The sequence below is a fragment of the Cannabis sativa genome, chromosome X, assembly GCF_029168945.1.
Source record: "Cannabis sativa cultivar Pink pepper isolate KNU-18-1 chromosome X, ASM2916894v1, whole genome shotgun sequence".
NCBI classification, from domain to species: domain Eukaryota; kingdom Viridiplantae; phylum Streptophyta; class Magnoliopsida; order Rosales; family Cannabaceae; genus Cannabis; species Cannabis sativa.
The window spans coordinates 54,706,655-54,726,578 of NC_083610.1; the positions used below are offsets into that span (position 1 = coordinate 54,706,655).

Sequence of the window (19,924 nt, forward strand, 5' to 3'; positions counted from 1 at the left end):
TTTTTTTTAATGTATCTCTATAATTTCTGTTTCTTTTATTAATGTGAAACTTTAGCCTTAATTAGTTCCCTTCTAGCCTAATAAAATTAAGTCAAATCTACTTCTCACTTCCCTTTCATTATATTTTAATTGATGTTTCTTTACATGATTCTTTATATATTCTCTATATATTTTTTTAGATATTTAGTCATTGTTATTATTAATGATTTAAAATTGAATTATTAATCTTAGATATTAATTGATAATCAGCATTATTAAAATTAATAAGATATTGATTACATTTTATGACTCTTTTTATTGATTACGTAGTCATTACTATATTTTTTATTTTGTCTATCTATTGTTTTATTTGAAAACAGGTGAATAAATGGCTACAATATACACAACAATTAAGGACATCACTCCAACTACAGAAAGTTGGAAGATTGAAATGAGAGTGTTAGAAAAATCTGGAAAGCAGACAAGCAAGAGTTCACCACTCAAATATCAAAAGCTTATGTTAGCAGATAAAAAGGTATACAATTAGTTTATTTAACATTGAAATTGTCAATACTCTACTAATAAATGCTATATTTTCCGAATTCTGACTATAAACACGCTGCAACAGATTATTATTTCATAAATATATTTTTTTCCTTAAATATGAACACAGGGTAATGATGTTGAAGCAGTAATATTTGACACTGAAATTGATGCTAGAGAAAACACTTTGGAAGTGTTCCACACTTACTACATCAGCAACGCCTATGTAAAAAAAAACAGCCCCACCTTTCGATAAAAAGCAAGACTACAAATATTCTTGGACAGTGAACTCAAGAACAGAAATCGAAGAAATCCAAACAGAAGACAACCAGGTATCAGCACCAAACTATGATTTCATTCTGTTTAGCAACCTGCATACACCTAAAGAATTCAGCAAACCAATAGGTATTTACAATTTAATTTTCATAAATATATATTCCTCATTGACTAACTATTTAATATTTCAATTTATTAGATATTTTGGCTATTGCTCTCAAAATGAACCCACCAAAAGAAGTCAACACTCCCTATGAACTACATACAATTCAAGAGATATATTTAATTGATGAAAGGTAAACTATACATTTAATCTACCACTATAAATACACCCTTGTGTTCATTTTTATTGCGATATATTAAATACTATTTAACAAAATTTATGCTAATACATTTTTTTTTCTTTACAAAGTTGTAGCTTCAAACCAGTATGTTTGACGATGTGGGGGCATAAAGTCCACGATGAATGCTTACAAATAGCAGAAGTAATCGAAGACAGACCCATAATATTGGGATCAAAACTAATTGTTCAAACCAAGAGAGGTTATTGCATTAATTAAACTACTGATATTTAAAAGCAAAAATTCAAAAATTCAATTAACACATACATTTTGATTTAGGGTTGTCTCTATCGTCACGCGACACGAGTACCTTCAAAATCAATCCTCAACTCCCAGAGGCAGAAGCACTGAAGGAATGGTAATACTCATAAAATCAAATTTTTGTATACTATATTTATAATAATACTTACTCTATTTTAAGGGCGGAGAGTAACGAAACAGAAATTAAAAACGCAATAGCAAACTGCTTGACATATGAATCTTCTCCAAAATCTTTTGTTGGATTACACGAAATAGTGACTAACATCCAAATTTCAGAGTTGACGAAAAATCTGCAACTGAATGAGGTAAAAACTACTATAATATTTACTTTATAAAACTTTCGTTTCAATATCTTACTATTATTAACACCATTTGATTTGGATGTAGAAAAAATATTTTTGGATTGAGGCGGCAATAAAAATAACTGATACTCTCCAGAATTTTTATTACATGTCATGTGACGCATGTCATAAAAAAATAGATTTATACAATTGCAATGAAAAAATCATATGTGACAAGCCAACATGCGGCCAAGAAGGATTTCCTACACCACGGTATATTACAAAAAACATATGATGTTATTGAAATTAAGTTAAAATAAAAAAAAAATATACTAACAATCTTATTATGCATTTTACAGTGCTATAGCATATGTTGAACTTGATGACAATACAAAGAGCCTATCTACTGTCATGTTCGCAGATATTGTGGAAAAAATATTTTCGTATAATGCTGCTCAACTAATGAAATATACTAATATATTGCAAACACTAAGCTTTCTTAAACACTATAATATTTTTAGTTTATTTTTGGATTAACTTAAGAACATATTTAAATCATTAAGCTTTCTTAAACACTAATATATTGCATTCAGTATTTAATAATAATCTCACTTTCAAATAACATAGAAAAAACCTAGCATAAAATTTAGTATACGTGCCTCGCACGTAGTTTTTTACTAGTATATATAAATATATATATATATATTAAAGAAAAGAATAATTTGCGGTATAAATACTTAAGTTTAATTTTCAGTTGTAAATAAATACTTAAGTTTAATTTTTGGCGCTAATAATACCTAAATTATATTTCTAGAACTCTGTAGGTACCTAACCGTTAAATATTAAGCCATTAAATCCACTTGTTATTTTTTCATTAGTATATTTGAACTAATTTTTTTTAAATAATAAAAATTTAATGACTTAGACCAATTAGAAATTGTCACTCGACAATTTACTTAACTAGGTACCTACATAAGTTCTAAAATTATAACTTGAGTACTCTTACTGCTAAAAATTAAACTTAAATATTTATTTGTAACTGGAAGTTAAACTTAATTATTTATGCTGCAAATTATTCTAAAAAAAAAATAATAATTTAATATATATATATCTATTCTATATAAAGTGTGCCTATATAACTAAAATTCTTGGTTTATGAGAAATTTATGGGTGACTTTTTATTTTTATTTAATAAAATAATAAAATATTATTTATATATAATAAAATAATAATAAAACCAATCTCATTAATATTTGAACTGATATTTAAGTATCTGGTGTTTGTTTTCTTTAATCTTATACTTTTAACTGAATTTAAATGTCTCAAGTATATATATTATATAATGACATATATTTTACTCTCACTGATTAATCTTTTATTGTTCCCCATAAATATCTTACATATTTAATTTATATTTGACTTGACTAATCTCAGTGATAGTGTGGTAGTGGCTTTCTTGCAACAATGTACTTGAGGTCGATAGAAGATCAATGTGTGAGTAAAGAGCGAGTACAAATAGTATAAGTATTCTTTCTTTTCTCTTTATCTCTTCATCTCCTATCTCTTTGAATTATATTTGTATTTATAATTTTTATTAATTTATTGCAAATTTCAGTGATGATAACATTGGGTTCGAGATGCTTGAGGTTGTATTTTGTTGAAAATACAATAAAGAATAAGAAAAATTGTTACAAATGTTATAAAGAAGACATTTATTTAGTGAATCAATTATAATTTGTGTGGAAATCTCAAATTTTGAGTTATATATATACTTTCTTTCCATGTATAGTTATTCTTCATTAATCTAATCCTTATATTTATAATGATTATATTTAGTACTATTCATGAAATCTCCATTCTCCCTAAGCAATACATAGTTTATTTGTTTCTATAATTTTGTGCTAATTTTATTTTATATTTTTTATGTGCTAATTATAAAGTGGTAATATATATATATATCTGATATTTTCTTAAGGTAGAGTTTATATTCAATTTCATATATTGGCTAATTGTTGGTACTATCTGGTTCTATTTTTTTCGTAATTTTTTGTCTTATTAAACTAATTATTATACTTTAAGTTACTCATTGAGTATGGTAAAATAATTACCTTGACCTCTGAAATTTATACTTAGTTATGAAGATTTTGACAACAAAGCTCAATACAATTTAAGTAAAATCTTATTTTCAAGTTTAGCAACAAAATTCAAAATGAAGAAAAAAAAAATTTGAGCATGAATTTAGTGAAGCTATGAAAATTCAAAACATATACTGCTAAGATATTTTTTGAAACAATAATAATCAATTCTTATTTTTCAAATTAAAACAATAATTCAATTAAAAAATTATGATAATAAAAAATTAAATTAAATTTAAATGTAAACTATACTTAAGATATTTTTCAAAAAATATATAACTTTTATTTTTTTTCAAATTATCTTAAGAATTATTTTAGAATATGTATATATTTTCACATTATATATGTATGACTAAGTTTTTAAATTAATTAATATAGCATATTATTATTAATATATTAACTACATTAAATAATAGGTATGGTTATATATGTAGACTATTATTAAAACAATTATTCTATAGATTTTAAAATAAATATCAATAATAATTATTATAATCTATAAAATTGATTGTTATATCTATTTTCTACCTAAAGTGTGCTTATATAACAGAATTCTTGGTTTATGAGAAATTCATGGATGACTTTTTATTTATATTAAAAATAAAATGGTTTATTAATAAAAATAATATAGTTTATGAGAAATTCATGGGTTACTTTATATAATGAAATAAATAAAATAAATCTCATTAAATCTAAAAAAATACAATTGGGTTTTTGCTTTATATATTATATATATATATTGCTAAATAATTTTTCTATTTGTTTTTTTGGCTCGATCAGGTTATAATTGTTTGCCTCCACATCTAAATCTGAATATATAAAATGTGGCTATATAAACAAATTTTGGTTTATGAGAAATTATTGACTGACTTTTTTTAAAAATATTATCTTTTTTTTATATAAAATGTGACTGTGTAACAGAATTCTTGGTTTAATATTATTATTTATTTTTCTGTCAAAATATTAACAGAATATTCTAATACTTGACAGAATATTCTGATTAGAGAACGTTAATTATTATAATTGATTAATTTTAGATAAATAATCCTACCAAAATTTAATCTAACAAATTTTTCTCTCTAGAGCAAAAATCCCAGCCTCCAACATAATGTTTACCAGTTTATAACCTTAGTTATAATTTCTTAAGCTATATTTTATAATTTTAATTTTCATATTAAAATTTGAAAAATACTAATGAAGACAACATGCTACATGCTATTATACAAAAGTATTGCATTTATATATCCCACGATATTTCAAAAATACTTTTGAAAGTTCATCTTGAATTAATTATTAATATGTAATAAAAGATATTAGTTATTATATTATTACTTCAAACAAAGGAAAGTTCTAGCGGTGCTTTTACTTTCTAATCATCTCTTGGTTTCGGGCAGAAAATCATATTCATGTGTTATGTGTACGTTAAATTTTTGTTAATAGGCCAGGGAAGAGAGTATAGTCTTACAAAACATGAAATGTGAACCTGAGTTGTCAGCATATACATAACCTCAATTTTGGCTTCTTTAACCAGCTGCCACACACAAGTTACTTACTCTAAATTTATAACCATTTACAATTTTTTAACACTCAAAAAGTTACCAAGTTTGTTTTCTATAGCTCTACTTATTAAGGTAGAAAAATATTTTCAGATTGACTCCTCTATTCCGTTTATTAAATGAATTGTTTTCAAGTTGACACATTAACTTAAAAATGACACAATAATGACCTACTACAAAGTATACACTTATATTCATTCTATTTATTGAGAATCAAAACTTCAATCTTCTCCACTAGATTAGCCAGACACACACAATATTATTTGGACATAAACACAAGACACAATATTATAACTCAAACTCATAAACACTTAGTCGAAACTTGAATGAATAATGCCACTCTTTTAAGTTTTAATTAAAACTGTATATGACTAGGCAATTTTGGTTATTGTATTATCATTGCTGCTACATAGTTGATCATTTTTAGATTTTTGATGTGAAATTTTGTATTGTGAGCTTTTTACAGTTTCTAATAGACTTCAATGAGTAATAGATTTATATAATTATACTTGGAATAAATTTTGATAATGTTGTTTGGTAGATTCCTATTTTGTTATTAGGTAACATAATATTATTATTCGTTAGGTCTGTCACAGTTATTAGAATGAATCAATTTAAAATCCTTTCACTATATTGAAAGGTGAGATTGATTTTAATATGAGCTTAATTATATATTTTATTTTGTATATCTATTCTTTTATTTGAAAACAGGTGAATAAATGACTACACTATATACAACAATTAAGAACATCACTCCAACTACAGAAAGTTGGAAGAATAAAATGAGAGTGTTAGAAAAATTTGAAAAGCGGACAAATAAGAGTTCACCACTCAAATATCAAATACTTAATGTTAGCAGATAAAAAAGTATACAATCAGTTAATTTACTGTTGAAATTGTCAATACTCTACTAATAAATGCTATATTTTCCGAATTTTTCCTGTACACCCGTTGCAACAAATTATTATTTCATAAATATATATATTTTTTTTCTTAAAAATGAACACCGGGTAATGATGTTGAACCTAATAACTAATAATATATATATATATTTTTTATTTTTAATTGTATCACTTTTTAATAACGTAGAAAAAAACTAACATAAAATTTAGTATACGTGCCTCGCACGTAATTTTTTGCTAGTATATATATATATCTTTATATATTAAAAGTGCCTATCTAACGGCAATTCTTGGTTTAACAGAATATTCTTAAAAATAAAAAGAATATTCTGTTAAATTTAACGATTAGGTTTAATCTCCCGTTAACAAATAAACTCAATAATTAAACCCAAAAAATTAAACAATCTTTTAAATATTAATAATCTTTTTTTAAATGAAAAAAATCATTTTACCCACATATCTCTCTAACAAACCTATTTTGGGAGAATATTAATATTTTTTTTATTTATTTTTTAAAAAAGAAAAATCTTTATATATTAAAGTTAACATTACGTTATCTAATATTTTCTCTGGATAAGCATAGGAAGCAGAAATACCACTTCTATCTTTGTGTGATTGCAGATATACCACTTCTATCATTGACCCACTTTTTAGCTTTATAAATGGAGATGTTCATATAATATTAACACTTTACAGAATATTTATAAATATAAACTTACATTACAATGCTATGTTAAAAAAAGAACTAAATAGAATAATCTACTACTCCAATAATAAATTTATTTACAATTTTATAATTACACTAATATTATTTTTAATACATTATTAAATAATATTTCAAATGTAAATATTTAATTTTTTCAAACAAAAAATTTGTAATCTTTAAAAATAAAATACATTCAAAATCTTAAAAATACCAAAATCTTAAATAAAACTAGCAATACGTGGTACACGTACATTCACCTAAATATATATATATATATATATATATATATATATATATATATGTAAGAAAGAGAGTGATTAAAGAAAGGAATTAATAGATGCACTTATTAGTGCAGTAGGTGAGAATAGCTCCGTCAACTCAGCTGGATCGTTTAACGTATTGGACGACTGGGATTGAGAGCTACAGCAGCTCCTCGTTCTTACGTAAGGTCGTTATCCTTTTTATAATTTATTTAAATTTAAATAAATATAGAAGAAGAAAAATGTTGGCTCAAACAAAAACAAATTAGATAATAATAATAATAATAGTAAATGTAGGTATTAATCACTATGCATATATATGGATGTGTTTACATAAGGGTATTCTGCGGTAACGGTCATCCATGAGACTGTTACCTCCACTATAAACAATATGGATAAGCCAAGGCAAGCAAAAGTACATGAAGGAAAATTAAAAGGAAAAGGAAAAAGAAAGTTGTTTTCATTGTTTCTGTTGGAAAACATGAATCTCTTATCCTCAGCTGCAGGCCCTCCATGCAAAGCAACACAACAAGAAAGACACTCAATGGAAGTCCTTTCATGATTCATGAGAGTATAAAGACGGGAGGGTTAGGAAAAGGAGGGAAATTTCCAATGGTCATCAAGATGTTGAGTTACTTCTTTACTTAGAAATTATCTCCATAAGAGCAAAAAAAGAAAGTAAAGCCAAAGGCTTTCCTTGCCTCCCAATCCCATCACTGACTCAAAAGAAAGTCATATCCCGCTTTGATGATACGTTTGATCTTACCGCCCCACCCCCACCCCCACCCTTAACATTGCCATTGCCATATCGAATACCAACAAACAAGTGATGTGGATTTTTCTCTACTAATAATGAGAGAGAGACCAGTGGGCTTGGCTGATTCAAAACGCAATCACAGGGGTGTGACAAATCATCCAAACGAAAAGGCCCCACCTACTCCGAAAATACATAAGTACACACATATAAATACAAATCAGAATCAGATCACTCAATAATACAGTCCAGCTTTAGATAAATAGAAAATAATAATAGTAGTAGTAGCGTTCATCATCCAAGTTTAAAAAAAAAAAAACAAAACCCTAAAATCCAGTACACTGCGCGTGTTCACAACTGATAAGAGATGATACGAGAGAGAATGCGGCAAGAATTTCTCATGCGTTAGGGAGATTGGAAACTCACACGTTTAAGAGTGTTCCTGTGAGGTGTATGTACTTTCTTCGAACACTTACAATACTTCATTAATGAACCTCACTATCAGTTTTGATCAGGGAGAGAGAGAATGTCCCACTAAGTATATGGGAATATATGGTCCATGCATATTTTGGCATTTATTACCCATATCACATTGTTCTAACAATAATAATAATAATAATAAATTTAAAAGTCAGGTGCCAAAACAACACATCTGAAAAGAACAAACACTTAGAGAGAAACGAAGATTAATCAGTCTGCGCATTTAGTTCTCACCGGCTACAACTTAAACTATCATTTGAATCAAAATAGACGAACTATGTTCCTTTAAAGAGTTGACACCAGCTTTCACTTCTCTACCTGTGGTGCAGAAGAGAACTCTATGACTAAAGACCATTCTCGACCTCCACTCCAAGATCAATCTCTCCATTTCTTAACTTAATGATGAACAACAAGATCTGCGGAAATTGTTGCAGCTTTATCAACCTTCTAAGCTGGTGGTAACAACCACCCTCCCTTCTCTTCTAGCAGCCGTTGCTTATGATCAAATGAATATGAAAGCAAAATAGAAAGGTGAAAAATTAAGAAGCTTACAATACAACAGTGGATGATCCAATAATACCATACACCCTCAACATTTGCCCCTTCTCTGAGTCATCAGGAAGAGAACAAAAACATTGAGGAAAAAGTGATATTTCTAAAGTGCTCTTTTCGATGCCATGCTACTTTACTTACCCCGTGAATGTCACTGCAAAAATCCTGTTCAGGAACAGAAATTGTTAGCTCATTTTTTGTAATTGCAGGAACCACTTGCAGCAGGCTTATACAAAAGTCACCTGCAGCATTTGACCTTTCCCACAGGAAAAGTTCCCTAATTTCTTCGCAATTCACCATAGGGAAACTTGAACCAACTTCTTGTAGCCAAACTCTTAGAGGATATCAACAAACTCAGGAGTATCATCCCTTGGTCCTTCAAGAGATCGATACATGTATAAAATTTGAACATTATCACCTGGTTCATCATCGCTGACAGCAGTCATTAGTTCATCTCTCATAACTTCAACTACCAGCCGAGGCATTTCTTGAGCAATCTCTCTACAACCCTGACGGGTTAGCCTACATGAAGACATCCAGAGAAATCTCATGTTGTAATAATGATGCAAGCCAGAGCGCAGTGCTGCATCTCCAAATGGGCTATCTCTGATCTCAAGCTTTTGCAGTTTAGGACAGCCCTCTAGCACATATTTCAGCCCATTATCACTATCCCCCGCAAAAGCAACAGAGAGGGTTCGAACTAATTTCCCATATTCTCCAATATAACTGAAAGCTCGATCAGTCAGTAATCCAGATACAGCAAGTCGAGTCAGCTTCTTACAGTTCATAACAATAGCTCCAAACCCTTCATCCATTGGTTGACCTGTCACATGATCTGGTCGGAGTCTTCCCATTATACAGAGACGAAATACAAGCAGATCAGGACAGTTCTTTGACATGGCCACCACAGCTGCATTAGTCATGCGCTGACAGAAGTACAAAATAGATTGCAGTTTCCTACAACCTTCAGAAATTGCTTGCAAACCAACCTCAGAAACAGGTCCCTCAATATCCTCATTAGCATCAAAAGGGAAAACCCTTAGTTCTCGAAGTTCTTTACAAGCTGCGGCAACTGCCTGTAGCCCTTCATCACATATTGTATCAAGAACCTGCATTGAGGAAACGTTAGTTTCTTAAAAGCCAAATCTTTTCACAATGTCACTAAAACATCACAGAGCTTCTGGCACATACCCATAAAGTTTGAAGCTTGATGCAGCGGCTTATAACTGGTTTTAGTTGCTCGGCATTGATATTTGCATAGCTGAAATTCAGAGAAGTGAGATTAGCACAGACTGGGTAGATTGCAGGTAAGAACTCTGGCATGATTTCCCTGAAACCTGAAAGACAAACTAAGGATTTGCAAGCCGCAAAAGCAGAGACATAGTCTGGTTCCTGTTCACCCTGCATCATGCCATCAGATGTGCCAAATGACCCCGTCCCTAGATGTGTGAGTTGTGGAGCTCGGATCATTATGCGGTATAGTTGCCCAATAGAAAGAGACTGGTTCAGCCTAAGTTTCTTCAATTGTGGAGACCTAACCACCAGAGCCTCCAACGCCTCAAAATTTACCATGCAATCTACACAGTCGAAAATCAGAGATTCGAGACAGGTATGGCTCTCTGGAAAACAATCTATAAAATCTTCTTCATCGTCGTTAAGCTCACATTCAATCAGATCAAGCACTCTCAGTTGTCTGCAAAAATATATGTATCAGCTTGTCACATTCAGCTCGTCATTTGGTTCTCCATTGTAATTTCACAATCCATCCATTTTAGACCATCCCATTGAGATAGATATATTCAAGCTAAAGTGCTGAACTAAAAAGATACTGTTTTAGGGTTGTAAAAAGGCACAGATCACAGAAGCTATCAAAGAACTCCACCAATAATAAAATCAAAACAGATCTAAACTTTCTTCTTGCACATTCACCAGATCAAGAAAAACCCACAAAAAAAGCGTTAAACTCTTTACCAATGAACTAATAAAAGTCTAATACACATTACCATGAACATTATACAAGCATCTCACATGGACAAAAGTAGCATGAAATTTCAATTAAAAGCTCTCTGCAACAATATATATTATTAAAATAAAATTCACAGAGAAATATATGATCCAGAATGACATGACGTACCTGCAAGAACTGGCGACCACGCCGAGGCCACAAGTCCCAAAACCCTCGCAGCACACGAGAACGAGCTCCTTGAATCCGGGGAAGGACTTAGCAAGGTAAGCGAGATCCTGGTCAGTGATGGTCATGCGCTTGAGATAAACCTTCTCCAGCCAGGGGTAAGCTTTGGCCATGAACGCGACCCAGGGCGAGAAGTAGGCCCCCCAATCGCGCGGCATGAGATTAAAGTCGGCGAACCTAGGTTTTCCCTTGATCGCCACGGACCGAATCTTAGTGAACCGAGCAGTGGCGCGTCGTGGCGAGACAGCATAGCAGTTTCCGATGTAGAGCTCCGATCGGGTAAGTGCCTCCGCCCGGTACCACGACTTGCATACCAATGAGGCGGCACTCCGGTCCCGCCGAGACGTAAGGAAACACAAGACGTTTTCCAGAACGTTCTCCAGTACCTGGTCCGGGTATGGCGCCTGTATCTCCACCGAAGTCGACCCGGACCCAGACCCAGATATCCCAGAACAGTTCCGGGTCTTGGTCGAGGACTCCGTCATGCTCTCCGGGCATCCGGGATCCAACGGTGGAGATCGATCGTCATCCTCGGACATTTGGGTTGATGGGTCCTCTATCATACGCTTTCTCTCTCTAAATCCAAGATTCTGTGATCTGGGTTTTGATCTAATAATCGAATGGAATCTCTCCTCTTGTGCTTCAGATCACAGTTATTATGGGGCTTTTGGGAGCAAATGGGATTTGGGTTCTACTCAGTATGATGAGAGTGAAGTTGAGAGTTCAGATTGGGGAATAAGGGGTAAATGAGGTAAGGGAGGAAGAAGGGCTTGAGGTTTGAGGTCAGTTTAACTCATAAGAGAGACTGTACAGTACAAGCTCTGCTCTGTCTGTAAGCATTGGGATTCTCCATGCTCTTCTCTCTCTCATCTGCAACATCCAATGGCTCTCCACACTCCTCTTCCATTATTTGCGGGGTTTATTTTTTATCCTTTACCAGCTTGCCTTTTTTATTTATTTATTTACTAATATTTTTTTAATGCAAAAAGTTATGGGTTTCTGAATTAACTTGTTTTTTTGTAAATGTAAAAATTAAAAATACTTATCTCTCATTATTTTCCAGAATTTAGACTATGACTAAAATTATATTATTTAAAAAATATGCGTCTCCAAATTATTACTCTTTCAAATACTATTGAACAAGGCAAAGTTGATACTATGTAGGTGTTACATGAATTCAATGAATCCAATATTATTATAAGGTAAAGAAGCATCTGTATTATTCATTATAAAGGTTTAGGCATATTTGGCTTCTTTTCTTTTTTCTCTTTCATTGTATATTGTGTACAAACAAAAATCTCTTGTCTTGGCCCAAAAGTTGAAAGTACAGTTACTCCCTCACCCTCTTTTACTTTTTATTTGTTTAAAGATAAAAGGGAGGAATAAATAGTTATCCTTTGGACATCAAATCCATAATTATCAACTATTTTTTTTTTTTTTTGTGATAACTTAATAATCAACTATTTTTGCACTATCATTATTGTGTCATAATCTTCTTCTATTTATAGGTAATTCAACTCAATAATATGCCTCCATTACAAGGCGAAATTGTTTGCCTATTGTAGCTAATACTAATAAACCTAATTGGAACCAATTTGTCTATAATTTTTAAAAATATATGTAAAGGTAAAAACTAATATGGAATGGAAGATCTTAACACTTCTCACAAGAGTATGACTTTTATTCCTTAATGATAGTGAAAGTGATAATTGGGGAAACAATTTTTCCTTACTTTTTACATATTTTAAAAGGTGATTTTTTATTTTTCTTTTTGTTCTAAGAACCATTTGGCCTAAAATTTTCAACTGACTTTTTCTTCTTTTTTTAAGGGAGTAATTTTATTTTACTGATTGTTTTCTTGATCGTGAATTGTAAATTATTACTACTAGAAGTAAGTTCACTTTTTAAGTTTTCCACACTAACACATTATTGATATAGATTTGTCCTCAAAACCTTTAGAACTGCTAAATCATTTTTTTTTTTCATAAATAAATTGTGAAGACAGTGTATTTTCCAACCCCATGTACTATATGCGATTAAGTGGTAAGATTATGATTTTTTTATACGATTATGCACACAAAGTATTTTTTTTAAAACAGTGACTCCTAAATAAATTTGATGAATTTAGAAATTTCACTTTAAAATTTTGATGGATAAGTATAAATTCGAAAATATTTCAATAAAACCCACAATGGTAAAAATGGGTTGTATTTGAGATCTTTAGCTCAAATGATTAGAGACTATTATGTAATTCATAACTAAATCGGTAAAAATGGTAAAGTAGTAAGGTTTCGTGGTTGTTCTGTATATTTAGTTAAAATAAATAGGATGAATTCAAGAAGGTCTCTAAATAAACAAACATACAAGAGTAGTAGAGAAAGAGGCTCATGATTGACGCTTTTAAAAGAAAAGTAAAGGGCACGCTCCAATGAAAATGGATATAAAACTATAGGAGAAGTCTACGTATACACCCTTAAAACATCTCAAATAGTGGTAATTTTCAAGGGGTCATAAACATCTAAATCACTTGAAAAATAATATATTTTTTTCTACATCATTTTTTACACTTTTGGTATTAAAATGACAAAATAATAATAAAAAAATATAAAAAATTGTCATTGTTAGACATTTTTTAGGGGTTTTTTTTGGATATTATACTTAAAAATGATTTTATTTACAAAAATATTTTTAAGAAAATTATTTGCACAAATACTGTTGTGTCACGTCAGCATACATACTGAATTTCAAAAAAAAAAATAACGAAAATGGAAAAAATTAGAAATTTTTGTTTTAAGAAATTTTCGCTTTTTGGGAGTTTTGAAAAAAGTAACATTCTAGTTACTTTTGATGTGAATAAGATATCAATTGATTATTTTTCCATTAAAAAATTTATTTTAGAATTTTATACATATATAAATAATAAAATAACCATTTTAATATGTGAGAAACATATGTTTTTCTGTCTCCAAAAAAAAGACAACTAATATTAAAAGAAACTTTTTTGTTTCTTTTTTATATTTTCAAACTGTATTATGTTATTTTATTGTTTAAGATACATTGATGTTATTTTTTTTTTTAATGTAACTCATATGATGTTTTAGATAACCAACAACAACAATTCCCTAAACAATTTGATATTTACATGCTGAGATGTAATTAATTCTAAAAAATATAGAGTAACTTGTGATGTTGGTTGTTCTATTAAATTTTAAGTACTATGTGATAGCCATATATTTATTTTAGAAATATATCAAAATTGTTACAAAATAAGCTAAGTGTATAAGCTTATTACTTAGTGTTGACCGAGATTTTCGGCAACCAATTAAATAATGTATGAGAAGGGCTGTAGAAAGTTTAATGCAGGAGATTTTTACGTGGTTGTGGCATTAATGAGCCTTAGTCCATGAGTCTTTTGTATTTATGAGAGAATTTATTACAGAGAATGTTCTTGGTGGATTTCTCTCCTATTTTCTCTCTTCGATTCCTTAAATAAAATCGATCGACCCCTTTTTCATCTGTTTGTGGGGTATTTATGGTGTTTTTCTGGGGGGATCCCTAGGAATGGATCACTTGTCTTTTTGTGTTAGCTTCATAGGGGCACATATTCCCATCAGATACAAAATAGGAAATACATGACCTACACCGCAGGTATCTTAGGAGTTAGGTGAATATAATTTTTTATCCCCTCTTGACTGATGTGATTCCTCATAAAGTAGCTGTCACTAGACTCATCGATTGTTGTGTAATCGACATAAAAAAAAAGGGGTTTACGCCATCTGTCACGTATTTTATGGAAGTTCCAATACGTCTTCCCCCATGCGCTATTAAATGCGAAGTGATTGTTCAAGTAATCTCTTTACCTCCCAGACATGCCTTATCATGGCCCTAGCCTCCCAGAGGGTAAAGATGTGTCTTATGCCCTTCTCTAGGAGGCACCTTCCCTGTGGTGTTCCTCTTATTCAAGACTTAATTTATTTTCGTGAGCGATGGTTCTTTCAGATCCGCATGTCATCTTCATCCGCGTTCACGTATTTTGGGAAAAATCAAAGGCAACATTTACTCTTCAAGCCTCGTATAGCTAAGGGTGAATGACGCTTGTTTGATGCCTCCAATTTGCTTGCTGATCTAATGGCCCATGCTTTAAGCGCGTGAGCTGTATTTATGATGGTCATCATTAATATTTATTTCCTTTTACAGGCAACGATTCGCTTCCCGTCCATTGAGAAACCGGCGCATTTAACCCGTGTATCAGAAGAGTACTCAAACGTTTTCAACCGCCCCTGGCACCCATTAATCTCACCCGTTGGATTCGTAGAATGCGAATCGATTACGATTCCCACCGTACGATGGTGTCTGAAACTTAGCTGCCTTGCACCCCTTCTGGTCTATAAAAGCCAGCATTTTCTCTTCATTGGGTTATTTTCACTATCTCGCCATTTCAACCCAAGAAACTCTGAGAAAATTTCAGAAACCATAGATTTCTTACTATTATTTCTTCATCGTTGCCAGTCCGCATTCCACCGTTGATCATCATCAACTTCCAATTCCTTACCTTTATGTAAGTTTTCTGGGTACATTTTGTTTTTTTTATTCATTTGCATGTTAGGGCAGAGTTTTTGGTAGAGCCGTATTTGATTTCTACGGTAGAATGATTTTTGTGAAGGTCGTCGGATGGCGTATCTTTTCATCCGTGTTATGCTACTTCTTTTATTTTTTATTTTGCAAACACTTTTTTGCTTAGGGGCTGTTAAGAGTGTGACACGGTTTTCAAACTTATGTCCCCCTCTCTTTTTGTCTTTTCCTTTTTCTCCTGCTTTTGCTGCCTTTAGAATACGTGCACCCGATGTTTGCCAAGGAAAATGTTGGGTTTTATGCCCTAAATAAAATTCTTTACAATCTGATTAGTTATCAATATAAGAAATTTGAAGTGATTAATGTTTGCATGAATTTTACATGCTAATGGTTTGTATGTTTATTACATTCACACACACAAAATCAGTTAAATCCAGATCATATGTTTATTCACAGTTACAGTATCGTCAACACAGTGAAATGTGATTGTGATCATATGAATCAAAAGACTAAGTCCCTGTTTCATCAGTGTTTTGGATTTACACTAATGTGATAATCAGCGATGATGTGTACTTACACTTGGAGTAAGTGTTATGTTCTTTCCAGGACATTAGCAAAGTATACTAGTTTCGAATGTATGTAGTATACATTAGACTGGACCGATATTGCAACTAAGTTAAGATATTACAAACTTACCGTTATATATTTTTCCAAGTCAATATCAGTAGTTGATCTTAAGATTAAAAGAATCTAAATCCTGATATGCTTAGGCTCAACTCAGGAATGCTATTCATGTTCTTTGATTTATTAGTTAAGCCTACTTTTGGGTCAGGGTGATACGTATATTTTGGGAACATGATAGTATGATTGAGTGGGAGTGCTGAACATAAATATGGAATCTATAGCTTCTACTGGTGTATAGAAGTCAAGTGATGATTCCCTACGAGCTTAGCTAAATAGAAGTAAATGGATGAGCTCTTGTTTAAGTGACTAATTCTTAGATCACTAAACATCATTTACAGGTAGCTAAGTGTTTTAAGGGGCAAAATACATTGAGGGGTGAGAACGGTAAAATTATCCCATCTCGATGTAAATTATCTATATAGAGGATCTTTGATCACAATAAGATTATAACAATGGTTAAATGAGATAGCATATCTATATCGTGAAACATATAATATGCTCTATATAAGTCTGAGAGTGCAATTCTAAGTTCTAAGAGTGGATTCAACGAAGAATTAATAAGTAGGAATTTACTTGGTAAATTCGGTTCACTTATTGGAAGCTCAGCTTATAGATCCATGGTCCCCATTCTAGTTGAGAACATTCTGCTTGTAAGACTCAATAATTGATTCGTGATTAGTCAATTATAATTCTAAAGTTAGACTATGTCTAATTTGTGAATTTTCACTAAGCAGGGGTGAAATTGTAAAGAAAAGAGATTCTAGGTTTATTTATTTATTAATGGACTTTATATGTCTAGTTAATAATTAAATTAAATGACAATATTATTTAATAATCTATTTTAGTTATTAAATAATTAGTTTTGGCATTTAAATGGTTAGAATTGGAAAATTTGCGTTTTTGAGAAAATAGAAATAAAATTTGTTAAAATTGCAAAATCAAGTGGGGCCCATTATCTACACCATGGCCGGCCACTTGTTTGACTTTTTTAAATTGATATTTTCATTATTTTAATGCCAAATAATTCCTAACCTAAACCTAGTAGTTCCCTATAAATAGAAAGTGATGGCTCAGTCAAATCACAAGTTTTCATAACATCTTCTGATAGAAATTTCTCTCTTCAGAAAAACTGAACCTTCCCTTTTTCTATACCTTGGACGAACCCCTCTCTTCTCTTTTCTTCTTCTAAATTTCGACCCTAGTGAAAGAGTGAGTGCCCACACACAACAAGCAGTAACTCAATCATAGATTGGAAGACTGTGAAGGATCAAACTCAAAGAGAAGGACATTCGGGCTCAGATCTTGATTATACTCTGCGACAGAAAGGATACAAGGGTTAGAGATCTCAGTGGAAGGAGACATTAATTCCGCTGCATCAATGTAAGGTTTTCTTAACTTTATATGTGTTTATTTTATCGTTTTAGAAAGTTCATATTTAGGGTGTTAAACAACATACTTGTGAGTAGATCTAAGATCCTGGTAAAATAATATCCAACAACTGGTATCACAGCCATGGTAATTGATTTGCTTGCAAGAAATTTAGACTTTAAAACAATTATTTGTTATTTGGATGGTTTCATGTTGTATTGAGTGTTATATGATGATTGATTGATGTTTATGAATTTTCGTGAAAAATAATTGAAATTTTGTTTTTGGAATTATTTTTATTGGACAGTATGGAAAAAATTAAGCAAGTTACTTTTTTACAGAACTCAATTTCGATTTAATTTGAATTAGTTATGATTTTTTGAAGATTCGAAAAAAGATAGGGCAGCAGCACTCACCCACGCGCGCGGACAGAGTGCATTCAGACAAGATTCACGCCCAGCGCCTGTCTGAAGCCCCCTACGCGCGCGGATATGCTGCAAGTCTCCCCTTCTGCCGAGGTTTCTCGGCCCTGCTCCCAAGTTGCGCGCGCGGACGTGTATGCAACGCATACCGTCCGTACAGCTCGCAATTTTTTCGTTTTTCTTTGTTTTTTCATGCTTTTTCATGGATTTAAGTTCCGATTTTTTGTGTAGTTTTGTATTTAGACATTTACAATTCCTATTTTAATTCTAATTATCATAATTAAATTATTTAATATTTTTTTAATTTAATTAATGATATTAGTGTAATTTGAATTTGAAATTAGTAAATATCTATCTTTTTTGCTTAATTATCTATCTTATTTTTAAATTTAAGGTTAGATATTAAATTTTTTTAAGTAATTTGACCTTATTTAAATTTAAAATAAGATAACTATAATCGTGAAATTTTAAATAGATGTAAGATATTTTGCTAACTTTTAAATTTTGTTATTTTATTTATTTAAATTAAATTTAAAATCTGAAAAAGATATTTAATTTATCTTTTTTAATTTTTATTTTATAAAATAACATTTAATTTTTAAAAGTAGTTAGCAAATTTTGAAATGATATTTAGGTTAGTTGAAACCTAATTTTTCAAAATTGTAGGTTTAATTTTAAATATTTATTTTAAATAATTTTGAAATTAATTAATTTATATTATTTTATTTTCGAAAATAAATTAATATTTTTTTTATTTTATTTTTCCGAAAAACTTAATATTAATTTTATTTATTTATTTAATTATTTAATTTTTCGAAATTTAATTATTTAAAATTAAATAAATCCTACATCCAACTATCCAGCTAACCTTGTTGCATGAGTATGTGTTTTAGCTTGTTTGTAAGTTTTCAAAACCTATTATTACTTGATTGCAAATAGCCATGGTTAACTTGTTGACAGATCCAATGATCTGATTTTAACTCATGGCTCCCTTGGTCAAGTTAATAATTTGTAACAGGTAAATTTTACAATTTTCTTTCATCTGTGTATGACCTAGCAACATGATAGGGTCCATCCAAGTGTGTGCCTGTGTGAGCCTATATGTTTATTTTATTATATAGATGCATATAGGTTGTTGCTAAATAAAATGTCACACCATGATAGATTTTATTTAGGTCCATTTAGTTTTTGGACCTATTCAATTAATAACAGTTATTTATTTTAAGGTTAAATTCCTCTCTTTTGGGCCTTGTGTGAGAGTTGAGAGCCATAGAAGTGGGTACGACATACTGAACCCAGCACCCCCTCACATGAACTACCCCAATTGTGACGGCCCATTTGCCTGATTTGAATAACTGTACTAGGTTAATTATATTAGTTTGACCTAATAAAATTGAATTAGCAACATGATTAACTTTTAAAATATATGAAAATTTATTTTCATTTTAATATTTTAAAGTTAATTTAAAAAAAAAAACACCTTTAGTTTTAGATATTATTTCTAGACAAAACTATTTGTATTTTTCTTGTATTTAATTAAATAAAGAATTTTAACTAACTAGATTCTTTCTGGAACTTATTTAATTAAATATTCCTATTTAAGTTATAAATTAGTTGTATCAACTGATTTTTCTTATCTAACTTAAATTTGAATATTTTAT

The 19,924-nt window shown here is 30.5% G+C and overlaps 2 protein-coding genes across 3 annotated transcripts; one reads left to right on the forward strand and one right to left on the reverse strand.

The window, feature by feature from the left end:
• The first annotated feature begins 233 nt into the window (after window positions 1-233).
• Window positions 234-2,356, forward strand: LOC115702701 (replication protein A 70 kDa DNA-binding subunit B-like). Its single transcript, XM_061106539.1, has 7 exons — window positions 234-514; window positions 653-1,094; window positions 1,211-1,341; window positions 1,419-1,497; window positions 1,561-1,705; window positions 1,788-1,954; window positions 2,041-2,356. The coding sequence occupies exons 2-7, from the start codon at window positions 1,021-1,023 to the stop codon at window positions 2,216-2,218; spliced, it is 774 nt and encodes a 257-aa protein (XP_060962522.1). The 5' UTR covers window positions 234-514; window positions 653-1,020; the 3' UTR covers window positions 2,219-2,356.
• A 6,177-nt stretch (window positions 2,357-8,533) lies between these two features.
• LOC115725385 (transport inhibitor response 1-like protein) lies at window positions 8,534-12,381 on the reverse strand. Of its 2 annotated transcripts, XR_004013393.2 has the most exons (4): window positions 11,161-12,312; window positions 10,218-10,719; window positions 9,269-10,135; window positions 8,534-9,191 (listed from the first exon to the last, which is right to left on the reverse strand). XR_004013393.2 is itself a non-coding variant. In XM_030654898.2 (3 exons), the coding sequence occupies exons 1-3, from the start codon at window positions 11,778-11,780 to the stop codon at window positions 9,362-9,364; spliced, it is 1,896 nt and encodes a 631-aa protein (XP_030510758.1). In that variant the 5' UTR covers window positions 11,781-12,381; the 3' UTR covers window positions 8,534-9,361. The 2 variants fall into 2 exon arrangements, 1 of the variants encoding a protein (XP_030510758.1); XM_030654898.2 differs by having other exon boundaries at window positions 8,534-10,135; window positions 11,161-12,381.
• Between the last annotated feature and the right edge of the window lie 7,543 nt (window positions 12,382-19,924).

Coding starts and splice junctions, on each gene's coding strand:
- LOC115702701 (XM_061106539.1), top strand. CDS start 1,021: ATGAACCCACCAAAAGAAGTCAACACTCCCTATGAACTACATACAATT. Junction 1,095..1,210: donor ATATATTTAATTGATGAAAG/GTAAACTATACA, acceptor TTCTTTACAAAG/TTGTAGCTTCAAACCAGTAT. Junction 1,955..2,040: donor GAAGGATTTCCTACACCACG/GTATATTACAAA, acceptor TGCATTTTACAG/TGCTATAGCATATGTTGAAC.
- LOC115725385 (XM_030654898.2), bottom strand. CDS start 11,780: ATGATAGAGGACCCATCAACCCAAATGTCCGAGGATGACGATCGATCT. Junction 10,720..11,160: donor GTGGTCGCCAGTTCTTGCAG/GTACGTCATGTC, acceptor ATATTTTTGCAG/ACAACTGAGAGTGCTTGATC. Junction 10,136..10,217: donor TCAAGCTTCAAACTTTATGG/GTATGTGCCAGA, acceptor TCCTCAATGCAG/GTTCTTGATACAATATGTGA.